At 45.4% G+C, this 23,200-nt stretch overlaps 2 protein-coding genes across 3 annotated transcripts in view; one reads left to right on the forward strand and one right to left on the reverse strand.

Moving 5' to 3' along the window:
- SEC23IP (SEC23 interacting protein) overlaps nucleotides 1–1,546 on the reverse strand; it is a 73,383-nt gene extending 71,837 nt beyond the window's left edge. Inside the window, 1 exon segment of the mRNA XM_075215534.1 lies at nucleotides 1,367–1,546. Coding sequence (XP_075071635.1) covers nucleotides 1,367–1,496 — 130 coding nt within the window. The 5' untranslated portion in view covers nucleotides 1,497–1,546.
- Nucleotides 1,547–1,775: 229 nt separating this feature from the next.
- MCMBP (minichromosome maintenance complex binding protein) overlaps nucleotides 1,776–23,200 on the forward strand; it is a 62,157-nt gene continuing 40,732 nt past the window's right edge. For both annotated transcript variants that reach the window (XM_075215535.1, XM_075215536.1), the window contains exons 1-4: nucleotides 1,776–1,982; nucleotides 2,621–2,703; nucleotides 10,456–10,596; nucleotides 22,394–22,435. In XM_075215535.1, coding sequence (XP_075071636.1) covers nucleotides 1,796–1,982; nucleotides 2,621–2,703; nucleotides 10,456–10,596; nucleotides 22,394–22,435 — 453 coding nt within the window. In that variant the 5' untranslated portion in view covers nucleotides 1,776–1,795. The remainder of the gene's footprint in view (nucleotides 1,983–2,620; nucleotides 2,704–10,455; nucleotides 10,597–22,393; nucleotides 22,436–23,200) is intronic.

Raw genomic sequence — 23,200 nt, forward strand, 5'->3', positions numbered from 1 at the left:
GGGTGTGAATGAGGGCACAGGAGGGGGGGGGTGAATGAGGGCACAGGAGGGGGGGGGTGAATGAGGGCACAGGAGGGGGGGGGTGAATGAGGGCACAGGAGGGGGGGTGAATGAGGGCACAGGAGGGGGGGGTGAATGAGGGCACAGGAGGGGGGGGGTGAATGAGGGCACAGGAGGGGGGGGGTGAATGAGGGCACAGGAGGGGGGGGTGAATGAGGGCACAGGAGGGGGGGGGGTGAATGAGGGCACAGGAGGGGGGGGGTGAATGAGGGCACAGGAGGGGGGGGGTGAATGAGGGCACAGGAGGGGGGGTGAATGAGGGCACAGGAGGGGGGGTGAATGAGGGCACAGGAGGGGGGGTGAATGAGGGCACAGGAGGGGGGGTGAATGAGGGCACAGGAGGGGGGGGGGTGAATGAGGGCACAGGAGGGGGGGGGGTGAATGAGGGCACAGGAGGGGGGGGTGAATGAGGGCACAGGAGGGGGGGGGGTGAATGAGGGCACAGGGGGGGGGGTGAATGAGGGCACAGGAGGGGGGGGGGTGAATGAGGGCACAGGAGGGGGGGGGTGAATGAGGGCACAGGAGGGGGGGTGTGAATGAGGGCACAGGAGGGGGGGTGAATGAGGGCAAAGGAGGGGGGGGTGAATGAGGGCACAGGAGGGGGGGTGAATGAGGGCACAGGAGGGGGGGTGAATGAGGGCACAGGAGGGGGGGGGGAATGAGGGCACAGGAGGGGGGGGTGAATGAGGGCACAGGAGTGGGGGGGTGAATGAGGGCACAGGAGGGGGGGGTGAATGAGGGCACAGGAGGGGGGGGGTGAATGAGGGCACAGGAGGGGGGGGGTGAATGAGGGCACAGGAGGGGGGGGGTGAATGAGGGCACAGGAGGGGGGGTGAATGAGGGCACAGGAGGGGGGGGGGGTGAATGAGGGCACAGGAGGGGGGGGGTGAATGAGGGCACAGGAGGGGGGGGTGAATGAGGGCACAGGAGGGGGGGGTGAATGAGGACACAGGAGGGGGGGGGGTGAATGAGGACACAGGAGGGGGGGGGTGAATGAGGACACAGGAGGGGGGGGTGAATGAGGGCACAGGAGTGGGGGGGGGTGAATGAGGGCACAGGAGGGGGGGTGAATGAGGGCACAGGAGGGGGGGTGAATGAGGGCACAGGAGGGGGGGGGTGAATGAGGGCACAGGAGGGGGGGTGAATGAGGGCACAGGAGGAGGGGGGGTGAATGAGGGCACAGGAGGGGGGGGTGAATGAGGGCACAGGAGGGGGGGTGAATAAGGGCACAGGAGGGGGGGGTGAATAAGGGCACAGGAGGAGGGGGGGTGAATGAGGGCACAGAGGAGGAAGTTATACGGTACACGACTCCGGATTACCAGAGTGGAGGGTCCCGGGCGGCTGACAGGGATGAAGGGGACAGAGAAGCTAATCTCGGAAGATGCGGCTGAGAAGAGCAGGTTGGTCCCGGTCCCACTCATCCTTCCCTCAGCCATGTCCCGCTCACAGGCTCCACGTCTCCGGGCCACGATAACAGGACTGACAGCACGACATCCAATCACAACGCCCCCTCGCAGCCTCAGAACCGCCCTTACGTGTCGTCACCACCAATGGGAAAGTGTCGTCACACCTGTGGGCGGGGCGGACCTTGCTTGCAGGCACCATACTGGCGAATCGCATCTTTCCCGCAGCACAGTTCTGCCCACCGGGCGTCACCGAGTGTCAGCCAATCACAGTGCGCGCTGAGGACGCATAAGACTCTTCAGTCATGTGATACGATTGTGCCATCCACAATATGGCCGCTGCTGGGCTTACTTCCGCCAAGCAGAGAATGTTTAGCCCACTGTATGATGACGGCAGTTTCCCGCCATTGGCCGAGTTATGTTCTGGAAGTAACATGCTGCTCGCTGGTAGTTCTGACTGTCTGCCCTGCTCTGGCGACTGGATCAGCACCCCCCTCAGCCTAGTACAGGCCATCTACGGTGAGTGGAGCTGCCCCAATACTACTACACCGGTGTCTACTGCTCCTCCGGTATCTGCTGCTCCGCCGGTATCTGCTGCCCCATATGCTGCTCCACCGGTATCTGCTGCCCCACCAATATCTACTGCCCCACCAATATCTACTGCCCCATATACTACTCCACCGGTATCTGCTGCCCCATATACTGCTCCTCCGGTATCTGCTGCTCCTCCAGGTATCTGCTGCTCCTCCGGTATCTGCTGCTCCTCCGGTATCTGCTGCCCCATATGCTGCTCCACCGGTATTCTGCTGCCCCATATGCTGCTCCATATGCTGCTCCGCCGGTATCTGCTGCCCCATATGCTGCTCCATATGCTGCTCCGCCGGTATCTGCTGCCCCATATGCTGCTCCGCCGGTATCTGCGCCGGCGCTAGTCCACCGGTACTTGCTGTGTTGATACTATTCCACCAATTGTATGCTACACCCTCGTTGGTGTCCAGTTATTTTTATAGTACTAATAATACTCCACTACAATCTGAGTATCAACACATCACTAACACTACCCTGGCATCCTCTACAGCACTGATACCACACCACCATTGTTACCTGGATATTTGTTTCATTACTATTAGTGCTAATTACTTATTTCTTCCACACAGCTCAGAATGGGTCACATCCGGACTGGGAAAAGAAAGTTACAGAGTATTTCCATGAAAAGCTGCAAGATAATCAGTCCAGCTGGGTAAGAACCTGATGTCTTGATGAGTAGACAAAACAAAAGAATGCCCAACCTTACTAGGGGATTAGGAGTACATTACTTATCATAACCCACATCCACAGTATAATACCCATATATTGACTTTTATTCATACTTAGAGGGTGCTGTAGTAGTAGTGAGCTCAACATCAAAGGGCAATAAAGACTACTGTCCAGGCAAGATTGCTCCATGGTCCTGATCTGGTGCTCACGTGCCCATTGGCGGCACTTTCGGCGGTGGACAGGAGTCTGCAAAGGCACTCTAACCGGTCTGCGACTACGCAAGCTGTGAATCACTGCTTATTCTGACGCCTTTCTATCACAGCCAGCATTAACTTTTTTTTAGCAATTTGTCCTACAGTAGATCTTCTGTGGGATTGGACCAAGTGGGCTATTCTTCGCTCGCCACTCTCATCGATGAGCTTTGGGCGTCCATGACCGTGTCGCTGGTTCACCGGTTGTCCTTCCTTGGGCCACTTTTTACAAGACCTGCCGTTTTGGAGATGCTCTGACCCAGTCATCTAGCCATCACAATTTAGCCCTTGTCAAAGTCACTCAGATCCGGGGAATTCCATTCCTCCCGAAGTACCGCCGGGTTAAAACTATTACCGTTATTACAGTAGTGTTAACTCTGCTTTCTGCTCGCAGCTCAGGGAGCTGTTAAAAGTAACACGTAATTGTAATTCTCAGGCATAATTGAATATGCCCGAGAGTGTGAAAAAAAAAATCTGTTTTTTTTTGGGGGGATTTTTAAAAAATATGATCAAGTAAACAAACCAAATAAAAACAATACCAAGTTCTTTTAAAATACTGTATCTTTAATATATTCAATTTAAATGACTTGACGATGTCGCCAATCATGGCACCGCAAACTACACACAAATCACAACACTAACTGCAAAAGGAAAGAAACAGCAATGATGTTAAAGGTTACAATAGTTGGCAATTGCCTTGTCTAATTTGTAAATCTGCATGAGCCTACACATTGGGTCTATTGAAAGCCTTAAAAAGAAAGTTTTGCAGCTTTGTCAGATTTTAAGCACGTTTCTTTTTCTTTAACGATCTTGTCAAAGTTACCAACTTATTTTTGGGTTGGAGGAGTATACCTTGGACGCATTAAGTTTACCATCTTTTTGAACTCCACATGTTCTACAGCACAGAATGAAGAATTTGTTGCATGTATAAATTTACCTATTTGCTCATCAAGTGCATTTTTTTGCAAACTGTGTGGTTACGTCCTAACCATATATGTGACCGCGCTGCTCTCGTTGGTGGATTATTGATGTCACCGTCACTAGCTTTTGTTTTTTTAACTTCAACTGCTGATTGGCTATCACAGGTGATGACAATTGTTTGCTTGTTGTAGGTGTCTGTGCAGTTGAATTTGAAAGCCGACTTCCTACAAATAAATAACAAATAATGTGCATATAAAATTATTGTATTTTATATATATTCGGTAACCCCTGATTACCTTCCCCCATCCCCATTTAGTTGCAGCAAGGGAATTTTACCCCATGAGTTTGATAAAGATTTCTTTATTCAATGCCAGAACTCAGGCTTAGGCCAATCGAACATTTTTCTATAGTTTACTTTTCAACTCTTTCAAAAATTTGTTCAAATCTTAATTTGCCATAAATCTTTAACTTACCTAAGGTGTCACTGACTGACGCTGTTCACCATGTTGGACTAGTTCTACTTCTTCACCTTCATCTTGGGCCTCATGGCCCAGACTGCATGTTTAGAAGTGTTTTTTCATTCTGGCAACCAACCCCATTTTTGTACCCTATATTTTGCATTGGGCTTAAAGTCCTTTTCCTGATTCAGATTTCTCTTCAGTAAAATAAATCCATACAAGATCTGTCTCTCTGCTGGCCATGACTTTTGCAAAGTTACTTCTTTCAACTGTCCTTTCTTTCTGATCTTGAAACAGTGACAGTGTTGGTCTTTCTCTCTGGATTCTGGAATTATCTGTTTCTTGTCTATTATCTGTGTCTCTTTATATCACATGAGTCCTAATTAAATTTGGTCGCAAGCAATAGCCATAGATGTAGAGCTTTTATTAGTAGAGCAGCTAATCAAAGTGCTATAGTCCATATCGCACAGTATGCTAATTACCATTAAAAGCTTGTTAAAACACTGGATTTTTTAATGGTGATTTAAAATCAAGTTGATTTAAATCTTCACGCCCTGCTTACGTTTGTCCTGCTTCCAACACATCAACTTCAAGCACTGATTGTTCAATGGCTGCCTAATATATCCCACCCTTGACAGGTGCCATTGTCAGGAGATAATCAATGTTATTCATTTCTCATCAGTGGTTTTATTGCTGTGGCTGATCAGTGTAAATATTATAGTCCTATTTAAAATCTTTATCTGAAAAACAAGATATAAAACCATTAATAGGGGATCTGACACTTATGTGGTATGACTGTATTCTGATCCTGGGTAATGTACTCTCCTATCCACTCTAGGGTGCTATATGTACATGGTCACATTTATTCCTGCTTCTAATGTGACAATCCTCCTAATCTTGATATCCGTTACTAGAATCCTTTATCGCACTAATAGTGGCTTATACTACGTTATATGGTCTTCATGGAAATTCATATGTACATGCTATGGCCACAGGTGTTGCATTCCCTCTTTCTGTCTATATCGGCTGAATAACATTAACCTCACTCTCTCGTGCCGTGAGTACTTGATTCCAATGATGTAATATATTATGATCCCACAAGAGGGCACCTACGTTTCACACAATAGATAGGTGAAATGGTCTGTTCATCAAAGTAACACTAGTTTCCTATAATGAAACACTTTAATTTTGTTCATCTTGCACTGGGACCTTTGTATTCACTGTGGACATGTATCTCTCCATATAATTCTCTTGTTTTCTCTTTCATCCAATCTGGGGGACTCTATATCCGTGCGAATGGTCCCTTAATTCGGAGGTGTTTCCTCAGTTTGTGGAACGGTGGGGTCAGCCGGATGTCGACATGATGGCATCTCGGTTGAACCACAAGGTCCACCTCTTTTGCTCCCACGCAAGAGATCCTATGTCTGTCGCAGTAGATGCCATGTCTGTCCCTTGGAGGTACCGCTTAGTGTAGCCTTTTCCTTCTGGTAGCCATGCTCCCACAGGTGTTAAAGGTAGAGAGACGGTGTTCCAGTCCTTCTAGTAGCACCGGATTGGCCGCAGAGGGCCTGGTACACCGACGTGCTCTCCATGGCAGGAGCTCGTTTGTGGTGTTTGCCGCTTCGCCCAGATCTGTTAACTCAAGGTTCCTTTTGTCATCTAGGTTTACAATGTCTGGCTTTAATGGCGTGGCTGTTGAAGCCATGATCCTGCGAGCTAAGGGTTTTTTTTCCGAACGCGTGGTGCAAACTATGCTTCAGGATCGTAAACTGGGTTCTGCAAAGATCTATCATCAAGTTTGGAAGAGATATATTGGCTGGTGTAATCATCAAGTTTGGAAGAGATATATTGGCTGGTGTACTGCTTTTCGCTTGGCTAGGTTACTTAGGTTCTTGCAGGACGGGTTGGATGCAGGTTTGCGCCTTAGTTCTCTTAAGGGTCAGGTGTCGGTCCTTTCGGTCTTCTTTCAAAGAAGACTCTGTCATACCTGATGTGCACACTTTCATTTAGGGCGTGCTCCATGTACAACCTCCATATGATCCTCCGGTAGCACCAAGGGATTTGAATTTTTGTTGACTGCTTTACAGTATCCGCCTATTGAACCTTTGAGTACAGTGGAATTCAAATTTCTAACCTGGAAGACGGTCTATCTTTTGGCCATATCTACGGTACAAAGAGTTTCAGAGCTTGCTACTTTATCTTGCAAGTCTCCTCTTCTTGTTTTTCATGAAGACCGGGCAGTTCTTCGAACCAAGCCCTCTTTCCTTCCTAAGGTCGTGTCTAGATTTAATCTAAATCCGGACATTTTCATTCCTGCCCTGACTAATTCTATGTCTTCAGATAACAATAATTATATTAGTCATCTCGATGTTGTCCGAGCCTTACGCATTTGTGTGCGAGGGCTGAGGATCTTTTGATTCTCTATGATCACAAGAGAGGCTGGCGAGCTTCTAAGGTGACTATTGCTAGGTGGATTATGGCTGTTATCCATCAGGCTTATAGTGGGGCTGGGGAGCCTGTTCCAGATGATCTCCAGGCGCACTCTACAAGGTCTGTAAGTGCTTCCTGCACAGTCCGCCATGGTGCCTCCAGTGAACAGCTGTGTTGGGCATCCACGTGGTCTTCTGTACACACATTTACTAATTTTTTATAAGTTCAATGTCTATGCATCCAAGTATGCAAGTTTTGGAATAAAGGTACTTGGTGCGGTTTCTTCTGAGCGTTCCCTCCCGTGAGGCAGCTTTGGAGTGTTTCTTCCCCCCCCCCCCACCAAAGGAGGATAGAGAAATTGGGATTTTTGTACTTGCATAACATCCGTTTCTCTTTGTCTATTGGAGACACCGGGCGCCCACCCTTAACGCTCTGGTTTCTCCTACACGTTGTCTTGTTAAGAGAATGTTATTGTTCTGTTGTTTTTATTCATTTCTTGTTCTCTGTCTCTGCTTTCTATGGGCTTGGTTAAACATAACCTGAGACTTACAGGAAGTGGGGTACAGAGGGGGAGGAGCTAGGACTTAGTTAAACAGAAGTTTAAAGTACCAGTTCGCCCTGTCCCTACTCCATACCTAAATGTCCCTGGTGCCCCCCAATGGACTAAGAGGAACGGATTATACGTAAGTACAAAAATCCCATATTTTTTTATTTTTTTTCAGACTTTCAGTGGGACCTCTTGTCCAACTGATCAGGATCCAATCTTCTGCTGGTGTCCTGTTTGCTCTGGTTGTCTCTCTCTGTTGGTGGTTGGCAGAGAATCGCTTGACGGTGGGCAGGTCCTTTGTCCTGTAGTCCTGATTCTTAGTCGCCACAGATGCCAGTCTAATGGGATGATGGGGGGGGGGGGGGAGGACATCCTTCACAGCCACCTCCTAGGGCCTCTGGTCGGCTCAGGAAGCATCTCTTTATATAGACATCTAGCGTTGGGTCTGTGGTGTCTGCCTCTTCTCGTCGTTCTCCCTCTCCAGGGTCCCTTTCAGTATCAGGACTCCCCTCGGATGGCTTTAACATGGTGGCTGTTGAGGCCAGCCTCTGGCGATCCAGCGGTCTGTAGTTGCCATGTTGAGGGCCAGAAAACTGGTCTCTGCCCGCAAATACCCCAGAGTGTGGCTGACCTACGTCCGTTGGTGTGAGCGAATGATCTGTTGTACGGCGGCTTTTCGCATTCCAAGCTTTTTGCCTTCTTGCAGGATGGATTGGATGCGGACCTTCGCCTTACCTCTTTACAGATGCAAGTGTTGGCCCTTTTAATCTGTTTTCAAAGGTGGCTGGTGGCTTCCTGAGGTGCAGACCTTTCTCCAGGGGTGTCTGCACATCCAGCCTCCTTACGTGCTGTCCACGACACTTTGGGACCTGAACTTGGTCTTTGGGGTTCTTCTGACTTCTTCTTTTGAACCGTTGGCGTCGATTGAGCTGTGCTTCCTGACTTACCATCGCTTCAGCGAGGAGAGTCTCAAACTTGGTGCTCTTTCTTGCTGTTCTCCTTATCTGTTTTTTCACGATGACAGGTCTGTGTTGTGCATGATTCCCTGCTTCCAGCCCAAGATTGTTCCCGGATTTCACTGCAATCAGGAGATTGTTGTCCCGTTCTTCCAGAAGATGGCTGCCTCTTTGGGTCACGGCTCCTTAGCACTTGTGGATGGTGGTCGTGCTTTGCGTGTTTGTGGCCAGAACGTCCGTCGTGCAGACTAATTCCCTTTTTGTTTTTTTTTACGTGGATCACAAGGGGCTGGCCAGCTGCAAAACAACTGTTAGGTGGAGAACGTCCACCATCAGCCAGGTGTATGTTCTTTCAGTTCGGACTGGTCAAGTCGCCATGCATTCTGCTTGCTCTGTGAGGGGCTCTTGGTCTGCTCGAAACAGGGCTTCGGCAGATCAGTCCTGTCGTACAAGTAGCTGGTTCTCTGTCCACACTTCTATCCATTTTTAATAGTGGAATGTTTTTGTGTCTCGACGTGAGTTTTGGCCACAGGGTTTATTGTGCTGCGTTTGCAGAACGTTCCCTCATTTAGTGGGTTGTTTCAGAACGTCTCCATGGTAGCAGTGTCCCCCAGATTGGATGAAAGGAAAGGGTGTGGGTTTTTTTTTTGGGGGGGGGGGGGGGGGGTTTTGTTCATAGAATTGTAAACGGATTTATCTGCGTTCCCTCTTTTCGCTCTACTGCTGGATGCATGTTTCTGATTCGGCTAGAATCTGGTTGCTATAAGCAGCATCACCACTTTTTAAGCCCACAGCTTGATAAGTTTACCCCTTGGTCTCTGTCTTTATACAACACGATAGTGGTAATAAGACATTTCATAATGTCCCTATAACTTATTTGGCAAAACAAACGGGGGCTAATACTGGGTCTCTATTTACATAACTCATTGAAGCTGCATTTAATGTCTCTATAACTGTAATACTATCCCAACAAGGGGAATGAGATATAAGGCATCCGATAATGAGCTATCGCCATAAGACTATGACACTCGCATAAATGAGTGCAGCGATATAGTAGTGCTACAGCTATGATGCAGCTTAAATGCTAAAACACTTGAATTAGTGTTCTCCCAGCACCTATTTCCCGGTTGCTCCACCGGGCTAGTTTTACTTGTCACCCAGATCTTGGAGCCCAAAATTGTCCTTTTTATAATAGAATAAACCATTGTTTCTCCTATTAGTACAGTCTATGTGAGCACTACAGCCAGCAGTGTGTGATAGACCACTGACCACCAGTCTGACCAATCCTGACAGGTGTGGGCAATAACCTCCAACATTTTTCTTTCTTATTGCAAAGTATTACAACTGTCCCCACCGGCTGCTTCTTAATGCCACACGGCTGGCAAAATATTCTGGGGTGAACACTGTTTGTATAGTCTAAATGTTGATAAGCTTTTTATTTCTGAGTGGCAACATATCACTCTGATACTCAGTCGATTGTGTGGTAATACAGACTTTGGACATAAAATACATTCCATTTAAATATTAACTAGTGAGCAGTAGAAACTAGTAGAATATTCCATATATATTCACGCACCCCTGTGTGTATAATTTTGATTTTATTCTGCTTTATAAACAGACTTCAAGATCAAGTAGCTTTCTCTTGTCTCTTATTCCTAATAAGAGAGAGAGAATTATGTCTTAATATTTATATTAGAGAAGGCATGGAGCAGAGATGGGACAGGGGGCATACGTACTATATGTAGGGTTTCCCTTGTTACAGGAGGGAAACATTCTCTTCTTTGGGAGAATTATTAGGAAAAGAGGGTAGCATCTTTAGAAGCATGGTAGATAGTATGAATATCCTGCCAACAGAGGGGGTAGAGGGTCTTCTAACATGCCCGGGGTTACATAGGGCTATTCTATATCTGGGGGGGGGGGGGGAAGTAAGGATCAAAGCGGGACAAATTTTTGGGGGGAAGACTAGATGGGCAGTGTTGTTCATCTGCCGACGCATTCTAAATGTTTGTGTTAACGGGTGTGTACCTCTGTGCACACAGTGATCTCAATAAGGGCCGGTAATCTGAGACTTTGCGCATGCTGTTACCTACACTAACCCTAGGATGTGGTCTGAAGACTTTGTATATTTCCTCTTTGAGGAAACCAACAGACTGTTCCCATGTTCTTTTGCAGGTTCCCAGTCTGAACGATGTCCCTCTGCATTACCTGAAGCCGAACAGCTTGGTAAAGTTTCGCTGTATGGTGCAAGACATGTTTGATCCGGAGTTTTACATGGGAGTCTATGAGACTATCGACCTCGGCACAAATTCTAGAGTAAGTCCAGATGTGTCCTTGTCACTGATCAGAATTTTAGGGAAGGGATAATAGGAGGTACTAAATAAATAGCTGTGGGCAGGCGCAGGCATTGATAGTGTAACCCTATCCCTAATATCTTCCAGGAACAGGGGCCGGTTACATCTTCCTCTGTGGCTGATCAGCAGGATACCAGGGAAGTGACGATAGGGGGGCTACTAATACATCTGTAACAGTCAGCAACACTATTGGTCTAGTCAGAAGTGATGAGTGGCAATTAACTATATTCTATTGCTTCCTAAAAACTCACCTGTTCATCAAAACCTCCCTCAGTGCCCCCCTAACATCTCAAACCTCCCTCCTATGTATCACACCCTCAAGTCTCTTCTTCAACCCCTCCCCTTTAGAATGTAAACTCTCACAAGCAGGATCATCCTCCTTCCCCCCCCCCCCCCCCCCCCACCTTGTCGGTACCTCTTCCTATCCTACTTTTATCCTCCAGGCTATTTGTATTCTCTACCCTGTTATCCAGTTTATCTATTGTATGTCTCTGCTGCCCATGGTATCCTTGTAAATTGCCATTTGTAATGCTGGTTATGTTACCTGCAGTGTATTTTTGTCACTTCTGTTATGTAATGCTACCTGTGGTGTTTTGTTACCCCTTGTTGTACTGCTACTCTGTAGGATGCTGCAGAATTTTGTGATTACCCTAAAAATAAACATGTAATACAAAGTGAAAGTGACAGGTAGGTAAACATTGACCTTAACTCCTGATGTGCCCTCATACATTTGTGTTGGTGATGTGTCCAATACCAAATAAATACACAAGGAAGACACATTAACATTAGTTTTATATACTCAAGCATAAAATGTAACCTCAAAGATTATTAACTTTGAAATGTAGAACCCAGATGTATAATAAGACTTTCCCATAATCTCCAAACCTTCAGGTGTTCCCTGAAGTCCAGCTCAGTCTTTCTGTTAATACTGAATCTTCCTGTATTGCTGTTTGTGTCCTTAATTGTAAAGTGCTAAAGTGTATTCTGCAGTTAATCTTGATAATATATTGTGATTAAGGTGGAAGCGAATCAAGGCTTCTCTACAGCTGTCCGAAGATAAAAGATCTAAGGATATCAGTGAAAACTAAGTTTGTATCACATTAATGTCTACAGAGATATTAATTGAAGGAGACTTCTCATGTAATCCTGCTAGGGCCATGGTTTAATTCTTTCTGTAATATTGTTCTGTCACAATGACCCCACCCCTATAGTATTGTTCTGTCACAATGACCCCACCCCTGTCGTCTCTGCACAACGTTATGGATCTTTACAGACCCAGGTTTTCAATCTTCATTGTTTGCTAACCGGTGTCACATATACATTATCTAATGTCGCTCATGTTCATTGAGATGCATCTTGCCTGGATATTGAATACGTCTTCACACAGACATATAGTAAAGGAAATCACTGAGCGTTGTGTCCAGTTTCTTATAGTTTCCTTGGAAAGGATTTCCTGATCTAGTCTTTATGATGACACTGGTGGAGGATGCACAGTTCAGACATGAAGAAGTCCCACTTTATTAAGTACATCAACAAGGCAATGCAGGACATTCCAGCCCAGACTTCATGACAAGATGCCTTTTATGAGGATCCTCAACTAACTTGTTATAGTCTTTGTGTTACTCTGGTAATTTGAAGATTTCAATAATGACAGCCGGATAGACATCAGTCCAACCCAAGGATACTTGATCCTGTGCACCCTTTCCAGGATAGGGGTGCGGTGACATCCCTAAGGTTGTTGATGCTTGTGTCCTCATCCAGCCTGTCCCTCATTTCTCACAGAATGTTTAGTTTTACATTGAATTCATTGTAAATATGTATATTATATTGGTATTGCAGTGAAGCTGTTATTCATTGTTCTTAAAGTGAAGCCAGGTGGCTTATGGGTAAGGATCAAGTTCCAGGACACAGGTGAGGATTGACTCCTATCCTATATCTGAAGGTGGGGAAGGCAAATTGGTATCCATTGTCCTCCACAGGACTAGACATTTTGTCTGCAACCCAGCTGGGGGCTTCCGTGGAAGGACAGCTGATTTCTATTTATTTTTTTGTTCAGAAGTACCATTTTCAGTTGGTTTGCCTACCATTTGGCTTGATTACATCCCCAACGACCTTCACCAGAGTACTAGTGGTACTTATCATGGGCCTTTGAAAGCAAGAAATTGCTGTCTAGTCCTAGCCGATATTCTGGTGTCAGGGAGTCGAAGTACAGGAGAGTCAAGGTAATATCTTTCCTACAGGAACATGGTTGGATTGAAAATGCAATAAGAGGTAACCGTCCCATCCTGAGAAGGACAAGTCAGATGCTGGTTACATAGGAAGAGGAATCGGTAACAGAAAGAAAGAAGTAATAATACCACTGTATAGGTCATTGGTACGGCCTCATCTAGAATACTGTGTTCAGTTCTGGAGGCCGTATCTCCAGAAGGATATAAATACATTAGAAACTGTACAAAGAAGGGCAACTAAAATGGTGCATGGCCTACAGCACAAAACTTACCCGGAACGACTCAAAGATCTTAATATGTATAGTTTGGAGCAAAGGAGGGAGAGGAGAGGGGGGGGGGGGGCGGGACATGATAGAAACTTTCAAATATATCAAGGGTTATAACAAGGTGCAGGAGGGAAACATTCTACAAAGGAAGAGAAGTATTAGAACACGAGGACATGCACTGACACTGGGGGGAAGAGAAGTATTAGAACACGAGGACATGCACTGACACTGGGGGGAAGAGAAGTATTAGAACACGAGGACATGCACTGACACTGGGGGGAAGAGAAGTATTAGAACACGAGGACATGCACTGACACTGGGGGGAAGAGAAGTATTAGAACACGAGGACATGCACTGACACTGGGGGGGAAGAGAAGTATTAGAACACGAGGACATGCACTGACACTGGGGGGAAGAGAAGCACTAGAACACGAGGACATGCACTGACACTGGGGGGAAGAGAAGCACTAGAACACGAGGACATGTACTGACACTGGGGGGAAGAGAAGTATTAGAACACGAGGACATGTACTGACACTGGGGGGGAAGAGAAGTATTAGAACACGAGGACATGTACTGACACTGGGGGGAAGAGAAGTATTAGAACACGAGGACATGTACTGACACTGGGGGGAAGAGAAGTATTAGAACACGAGGACATGTACTGACACTGGGGGGAAGAGAAGTATTAGAACACGAGGACATGCACTGACACTGGAGGGAAAAGAAGTATTAGAACACGAGGACATGCACTGACACTGGGGGGAAGAGAAGTATTAGAACACGAGGACATGCACTGACACTGGGGGGAAGAGAAGTATTAGAACACGAGGACATGCACTGACACTGGGGGGAAGAGAAGTATTAGAACACGAGGACATGTACTGACACTGGGGGAAGAGAAGTATTAGAACACGAGGACATGTACTGACACTGGGGGGAAGAGAAGTATTAGAACACGAGGACATGTACTGACACTGGGGGGAAGAGAAGTATTAGAACACGAGGACATGTACTGACACTGGGGGGAAGAGAAGTATTAGAACACGAGGACATGCACTGACACTGGAGGGAAGAGAAGTATTAGAACACGAGGACATGCACTGACACTGGGGGGAAGAGAAGTATTAGAACACGAGGACATGCACTGACACTGGGGGGAAGAGAAGTATTAGAACACGAGGACATGCACTGACACTGGGGGGAAGAGAAGTATTAGAACACGAGGACATGCACTGACACTGGGGGGAAGAGAAGTACTAGAACACGAGGACATGCACTGACACTGGGGGGAAGGAGGTTCAGAGGAAGTGTGAGGAAAAACGACTTCACAGAAAGGGATGACTGGAATAGCCTCCCATCAGGGGTGGTAGAGGCTAGTACAGTAGAGCAACTTAAACATGCTTGGGATAGACATAAGGATATCCCTACAAAAGAACTAACAATCAAATAGGGTTTTGATATTATCATAGGTTAAAAATGGCAAGACTAGAGGTCAAGTGGTTCTTCTCTGCCTTGAAATTCTATGTTTCTATGGAATTCCTGAGAGCACAGATAGAAAAGTATGAGATACAGTTTCTCTGCCAGAGAAGAGACTTTGAAGTACAACATTGGGCACAGCAGATTCAGACACAGCCACAGTCTTTCGTAATCCTCTATCTCAGATGCTTTGGAATGTTTTCACGATAGACATCCCTACATGGGCAAGGTGGCATATGAAAGACCTTCAGCTGTATCTCCTCAATCCGTGTTATCGCAGTCCGAAGTCTAGATCAGAGTGTTAAGCTCACCAAAAACACATTCACTCTAATGACAACCAAACACTGGAAGATCAGGAACTTGTCAGAATCAGAATGGTTGGTACGAAGCACAGATTCCATCTCCCAGTGGCTGGGATGTGCATCTACATATAGAAGTGGTGCAGAGCACAAATCACTCCAAAGCAAAAGAAAGCCACATGCATGCATTCTGGAAATTAGAGCAGTGTGGCAAGCGATTCAACTGTTTCACCCTCTTTTATATCAGAAGCACCACAAGGAGTGGCGTTCATAAACCACCAAGGAGGCACAAAGCGCAATTTAATAATGCGAGAATTAGACATAGTCATGTCCTGGGCAGAAAACAATGATATCCCTTATAGCACTTCACGTAGCTGGCAAGGACAACAGGGTGGTGGATTATCTGATTCGCTATTAGATGCATCTGGGAGAATGGGGTTGCACAAAGAAATGTTTCAACTATTGGTCGATAAGTTTGGACTTTGCAGATCTGGGGGTATATTTACTAAACTGCAGGTTTGAAAAAGTGGGGATGTTGCCTATAGCAGCCAATCAGATTCTAGCTGTCATTTATTTAGTACATTCTACAAAATGACAGCGAGAATCTGAGTGGTTGCTATAGGCAACATCCCCACTTTCTGAAACCCACAGCTTAGTAAATATACCCCCTGATCTCAACGGGACAGAACACCAAGTTATATCTGTTCTACTCCAGAGCAGAAAGCTGGCCTTAAAATGGCCTTACAAGACCGTGGAACTTTTACTTGGGGTATGTGTTTCTTCCTTGTCCTCCTCATTGCACATAACTTGCAGAAAATCAGGAGAAAAGCAGTAGAGGTAATTTCAGTCCATACATTTTGGCCTCATCAGCCATGGTTTACAATGGCATGTGAAACACTCCTGGCAAAGCCTTGACCTCTACCACTGCAACCAAATCTTCAGAGACAGAGACGGTTTTATCACCTTAAGCCAGACACCCTCTCATTGAGTGGGGTGGAGATTGATGGCGTGTTGCTGAAGCACAAGGGAGTCTCCGATAAGTTTATTGACATATTGTTGTAAACAGAATTATTCTGCTATTATATGATCTAGGAGAGTCATTGTATGGTGCAGGTGGAAAGAGAATAGTGCAGTGTCAGCAAGCATTTCCAAGTGCTTGATTTAATTTGAGAAGGTTTGGAGCAGTGGAGGGTTGGCAAATTTTAGCTTGGGGGTGCAAGACTTGACTCAGCAGCCTATTTTAAAGTTTAAAGCATTGAAGATAACTTCCCCATGTATTGTCTGGTTCTTTGTGTAGCACCTTGGCATTTTAATCTTGTCCTGGAAACACTTCTGTCAAGTCCTTTTGAACTGTTTAAAAGATTTTCTCTTAAGTGGCTCATGCTCAAAGTATTATTTCTAATAGCAATAAGTCTGTTATGATAGTAGGAAAGCTAAGTGCTTTGTGGTGGGAGGAACCATTTCTGAACATTCATTCTAATAAAGTAGTAATGTGAATTTCCTGCTTTCTTCTCGAAGATACTTTCCACTGTTCATATTAATAAATAGATCATACCTCCATCTCTGCCCAAGGCCAACCACTGAAAGGGAAAAAGATTGCATACCCTAGACCAATTTTGATTCATTTTACCATAACAAAGTAATTTAGGAAGAGGAATGACCATATCCTGATTTAAATGGATTTTAGAAATTACGTTGGATTGAAAAAATGGTTTCATTTTGGTGAGCGTCCCTATTCTCGTGAAAAACTAGAGGGAGACCTGCAAGACACAGCCCCTATGTCACGGGCACTAGGAGTCTTTGCCCAGGAAATCACCAGATGTTGGCTTACCAGAGTAATATAGATGGTAATAGGTACTCTGGTAGCAGGGTGACAACGGAACTGGAGGAACAGCAGATGGTGAGAGAATGCTCGAGGAAAGTCTATGACTAGCAGCACTGGTAGAGAGTATATAATTGAACACGAGGAACTGGATGGACAAGGAAACGTGAGGGTAGTCAGTGGTCTGCGTATAGCAAGTTGTACCACTGCTATAGTGAGGAGGAATGTCCAGAGGTAGCGAGGAGGTAGTGAGAGTCAGCGGTCTGCGTATAGCAAGTTGTACCGCTGTCTAGGTAAAGGAATGGAATCCAGGTGAAGGTAGATAACAGGGAAGTCAGTGGTCTGCGTATAGCAAGTTGTAGCACTGCTATGTGAGAGGATACTTGAAACTGGTGTCACAGGGAACTGGAATCAGTGGTCTGCATATAGCAAGTTGTACCACTGCAATATATATGTGAGGAGGGCACGAGGAGATGAATGCTATGCAGAGTATACACGGGCACACAGAACTTGATCCCACGATGATATCACAATACAATGATAACAGAGCAGCACTGCTAAAGTATACAAAGTCACAATAACAATCCAGGCAAATAGGAGACAAAGTCAATGGTAGCAATAGTCTCCGTGGATAGAGGACTCCGGAGGAGAACACAACACAGTCCAGCTAGATATGCAATACACCAGCAAAGTCAATGAGAAGTATGCATACCGCGGTTCAGGAGAGCAGGCTGTCAGAGAGACGTGCAGGGATACCTGAACGGCTGTAGACCGGCAGGAGGAGAGATCACTGGAAGGTGGAAGCGGTAATCAAGTTGGTGCAGCGCACGGCAGGTAAACCATCATCAACGAGGCAATACTCTGGAAGCAGTAGTAAATGGAACTGGAACTTGAAGAACACGGGAGAGTTGAGGCGGTCTGAACTCCAGTAGCAGAGATGGAAGCAGCGGAGCGCTGACCCGATGAACACAGGAGAGTTGAGATGAGCTGGAACTCTGTAGAAGGAACGGAGGCAGCGGATAGGAATCAGCTGGCTGCAGACACGATGAACATCGGGGAGTTGAGGTGAGCAGGAACTCTGTAGAAGCAACGGAGGCAGCGGATAGGAATCAGCTGGTGTAGACACGATGAATACAGGAGAGTTGAAGTGGTCTGGAAACCACATTAGAAATAACAGGAATCAGCAGGAGCTGAATACACAAGGAAACACAGGAACACCTTCAGAGGCTCATGGGGAATGAGACTCCAAGATCAGGCCACGAGGTATTGACCACAGGTGCTTTAAATAGGGAGTGTTGCCTGATCAGCCAATTAATGAAAAGCAACAGATACTGAAGGCTTGAAAGGGCTGCACATGCGCAGACCCTCAGGATGGCGGACGGCCACGGTTCCTAAACACACGAGAAGTAGCACTCACAGTCCGGTGAGTGACACCCTATTTACTTACCCTAAGGGCCATGGAAATGGCCAAGTGAAAAAATTTTGTTCATGTGAGAAACTTCACATCCTGACACAATTGTTTCAAATAGAGATTGTTATAACAATGCCAACACAAAATTCAAGCCCCAAAGTACTAAGAGGACAGAAAGGTGGTCTCCAATGTGTCACATCCTGAGAAAATGTCTGCACCTTCGGTAAGAGTGTTATCCTCTCATGGTACAAAAACAGAGCAGAAAAACGAATCTTCAAAGAAATATGTTGCATTCCAATATAAATTGTATAAACAGAAGCAAACATGGTAACTGAAAAGAAGTTGGGAATACGTCCTCTCGGTCCAAGCAAGAGAAGTCTTCCAGAGACCCTATGATTCCTAGCAGAGACACTTTATAGCTGTAATCGTGATCTCTAAGCCTTGAGCCATAGGGTTTGGTGGGCTGAAACCAATGAGACCAGCTTTCAACGCAGTGTGACCTAGATATTCAGATGCCTCACGGATGTGTTAAACCAAAGTCACCAATTTAGACCTAGGCCTCCCTGACTGCAAGAGTTGCTCCAGGCATTGCCTTACTAGCTGATGCTGAAATTGGCCTTGGTGAAGCCCCAGATGTTGTTAAATAGGCTTAGGAATGGTTTCGGTTTTCCTACCCATACCACCCATAAGAGCTGTGGCATTTACTATTGGAACAGTGGTGGTGTTAGACAAACGAACTATGGGAATGTTCACTTTAGCTGTATTTTACCTTTTAGATAAGGGATAAATGCTTTGTAATTAATTCACTATAACGTCTTGAAGTTCTTGTCAAAAACCAAGGAATCCTCTATCTGATTGCTGCGCTATTTCACCCTCTTTTTGGGAGGAACCCTGTGAACTTGATACTCCCCAGGTTGGACCAAGATGATGATATGTGGTTCAGTCCAAGATAAACTTTCATAATCCTCTCTAGAGGAGCATACTTTTAACAAAACGTTGCACTGACTTAGCCAGGGCTGCACCCAGACCAGCTTATCTAGTGGCCCTGCTGAAGGACCTGATGACCACTGACCGAGCTCACTCACTCGAGTGCATAGATTCACTTGCTGCAGATTCTGGGAAAGCGGTAGAAAAATGGATACCTTCAACTTCCACTTGGTGCCATGCAGAAAACTACATGAGCTCATAAATAGTCTTGAGTCAAGCATTTAGCCCAGGTGGTTATACCAGATCAGTGTACAACAGTCAACTGCCCTCTGAAGAAACAGCATTGTTAGTGAGTGGAAAAGCATATCATGCCAAATGATTGTTGTAGGTGCTTATCCTTGCTATCTGGATACAACTACTGTTTGGAGGAGCTCTCTAGACACACTGCAACACTGTTCTGAACCTTAAGGTACACTACTGTGTCTTAACACACGGGAGTATCTGACCTCTGTCATCCAGTCGGTTTAAGCTTCCTGTGGGGATATCTTCATAGAGAATGTGATTAGCATTTGCTTGTGCAATCTCTCCATAAAACTTAGTTTTTTGCTGGGCAGCGATAGATCTACAGTGGAAATGAGCGGAGATTCCTTACTGTAATATGTGGCAGTGGACACAGCTGGTCATTCGAGTGATAACCTACAGTTATTTGCTATTTTGTCCAGGGTAGGATGTTGAGGAATTGTAACCCACTCTTCCTTCCAGAATTGCTTTAATTAAGCCAAATTGGAGGGTTTTCGAGCATGAACTACCCATTTAAGGTCCTGCCACAGCATCTCCATTGGATTCAAGTCAGAACTTTGATTAGGCCACTTCAAAACCTTCATTTTGTTTCTTTTTTAGCCATTCAGAGGTTACAGATCTTTGTCTTGCTGCATAACCCAATTGTGCTTGAGCTTCAGATCATTCTCCCTCTGAAGTTTCTGGTAGAGAGCAGAAATCGTGATTCTGTCAATTATGGCAAGTCGTCCAGGTCCTAAAGCAGCGAAGCAACCTCGCACCATCACACTACCACCACCACTATGTTTGACTACTGGTATGATGATCTTATAGAATGCTGTTAGCTTGAAGCCAGATGTAACGGGACTCATGTCTTGCAAAAAGTTTCATTTTTGACTCCGTCCAAAGAACATTAGCCCAAAAGAGTCATCAAAGTGTTTTTTGGCAAATGTGATTCGAGCCTTTATGTTCCTCTTGATTAGCAGTGGCTTTCACCTTGCACCTCTCACATGGATATAATTTTTTTCTCACTCTTATGGTGGAATCATGAACGCTGACATTAACGTTAACAGAGACGTGCAAGACCTGCGTTTCCTTGTTTCCTTAGATGTTCGTCTGGGTTCTTCGGTGACTTTCTGGAAGAGTCGTTGATGCCCTCTTGGAGGAATTTTGGTAGGCCAGCCACTCCTGGGGTGGTTCACCACTTTTCCAATTTTTCTCAATTTGGAGAGAATAGCTCTTGCTATGGATCACTGGAATCCCAGAACCTAAGAAATGGCTTTGTAACCTTAAACATAAGTAATATATTTCCATAACTTTATAATCTCTTCTGGAATTTCTTTTGATTGTGGCATACGGTGCTGCTTGTTAAGATCTTTTAGCTAATTTCACATTGCTGGGACTGTTGTATTTAAGTGATGATTCAACAGGGCTGGCAGTAGTCCAGCTTGACGATGTCTGGTCTAATTGAAAACCATTATCCATTAAAGTTGGTTCATCGGTTGAATGCATAACTATGGGGGCAATAACTGGTGTCCTTTCATTTATTGAAGGAAAAGTTATTTAAAAACTGCACTTTGTGTTTACTCAGTTGTCATTGTCACAGGCGGGCAAAAATAGAAGAAATCAGGAAGGTGCAAACAGATGTCCACACCACTGGGTAACTTTGTGTGTGTGTGTGTAAAATATATTTTTAGATATATATATATTTCACAATGTCAAGATATCAAAATGGTGCTTAACCCAATATTTGGATGTATAAAGTCTTACTGGCAGTCTTATCTTAAAACACCTCCACAAATGTGTGTGGCAGCCAACCTTCAAAGACCGGACGGTTGATCCGGAAACCATCTCGAAAAAATGAAAAGGACGGTGCCTTCTGGTGTAGTATTTGAAAATATAGCACATATAATAATGTAAAAAGGTTACACCATGCGTATGGGTTCCCAGTATATAGCTTCAAAGATACAGGGCTCCAGTTACCAAGTGAGTGATACAGATAAACCAGAGAGCTGTACTACTTACTGGTGTCACCAGGGACCACCCGGCGTGTGATCATAATGCACGTACCAGATAGATAGATATATATATATATATATATATATATATATATATATATATATATATATATATATATATATATCTATCTAACGCCTATCTGTATATTCAGCTGTGTGTGGCATCCATCTTATTCAGCACAAGGTCTCCGCGTACACACGGTATAAACAAAGAAGAAACAACATATAATGTAGTGTGTCAAACTATGTCATTCACCCGATGCTCTAATAAATGGCGCGCACCAGATAGTGAATAAAGACAACTTATCTGTTTCTGCTGCTTCTTGGTCATTCAAAACAGCTCCACTGTTCTTAGAGTTTATCTGCTCCGCTCACCAGATGGCGCATATGGAAGTAGAAATACCATATGGTGTAGTATTTTTGCACAAGGAATTTATTCAACATAAAATATAATATGCACACTCAGAATATATGAAATAATATATGCTTGTCTGTATTCCATAGATGCTGGGTTCACTGGTAGCAATGCTTGATCCCCAGTAGGTCCATACAGTAGCTCCACACGGTCTCCGCACAATAGTCGAAGAAAAGTCCAGTAAGTGTAGCCCATGGGAAGGTCAGTGATGTCTCCATAATGTGGATGCATGTACATAAAAGAAACTTCATCAGGAGGAAGATATCACTGACCTTCTCATGGACTATACTTAGTGGTCTTTTCTAGAGCATCAGGTGACTGACATAGTTTGACACACTACACAATATGTTGTTTCTTCTTTGTTTATACCGTGTGTACGTGGAGACCTTGTGCTGAATAAGCACAGCAGGCAGCTTTCGCCATGTCACGGGGCTTCCCTTCATATATACCCTCCAATACAGGGAATTTCATCATTTACTCTAGGACTTGTTTGCAATGTAACCTTTAGGTGGGGGGGCTTTTACTTTTGATTTATACAGCTATAAGGAGAAAGATGGAAAATGCTTGGTCATGCTTGATATTGTCAGAAATACTCACTGGTTCTCTTTTCTCTTCCAGGCTGTGCACCTTGGGAAATATCGGGATGTGGCAGATTGTAAGGTGAGCCCTGTTCAGTGTTCTCGCTATAATATTTTGCCAGCTGGGTGGCATTAAGAAGCAGCCGGGTGTCACGAGCCGCGGCGGTACGCCGAATCCTGGTGTGAGGTTGTAGCTGAGTAGGTGCATTTGTTACAATGCACTGTTATCTTTGTCGCATAGAGTAGGAGGGTGTAGGGACATCCTCCAACTCCAGGGGGAGCTTTCGCATGATTATAATCTGTCATTTATATTGTCATACATGTACCTGGTTTGTGATATGACCTATGCTTGTTTCTAAGCTAGTAATTAGTTAGCAGCCTCCTGAGGCTGATTGTCAGCCCTGTCCTCCTCCTTTCTGATTTGTCCATCAAAGTATTTAAGGCAGTGAGGACTGGGCCTCACTGCCGGTTATAGTCCCTGCTTGCTAGCATACTTCTCCTGCTGTTGTTGTACTTGCTGTCTTCTGTGTTACCGTTTCTGACCCCTGGCCTGGATTTTGACATTGCTGATCTGCCTGTGACACTGACCCCTGGCTTGAATACTGACTTTGCTGATTTGCTCGTGACCCTGAAACCTTTGCCTGGATACCTGATTCCTCCTCTTTGTAATAACTGCGCTATGATCTCAGGTTATCAGCTACTACTACTAGAGAACAAGTCCTGGGGGCATCCGAGTACCTGTGAGCGTGTCTAGCTCTACGGGAAAGGTGGCTGCTATAGGCGAAGACCTCTGAAGCGGTTCTAGGGTTGATACCTGGGGCGTGAGCTGTAACATTAGAACCGGCCA

This window comes from Mixophyes fleayi, chromosome 6 (genome assembly GCF_038048845.1).
Source record: "Mixophyes fleayi isolate aMixFle1 chromosome 6, aMixFle1.hap1, whole genome shotgun sequence".
NCBI classification, from domain to species: Eukaryota; Metazoa; Chordata; class Amphibia; order Anura; family Limnodynastidae; genus Mixophyes; species Mixophyes fleayi.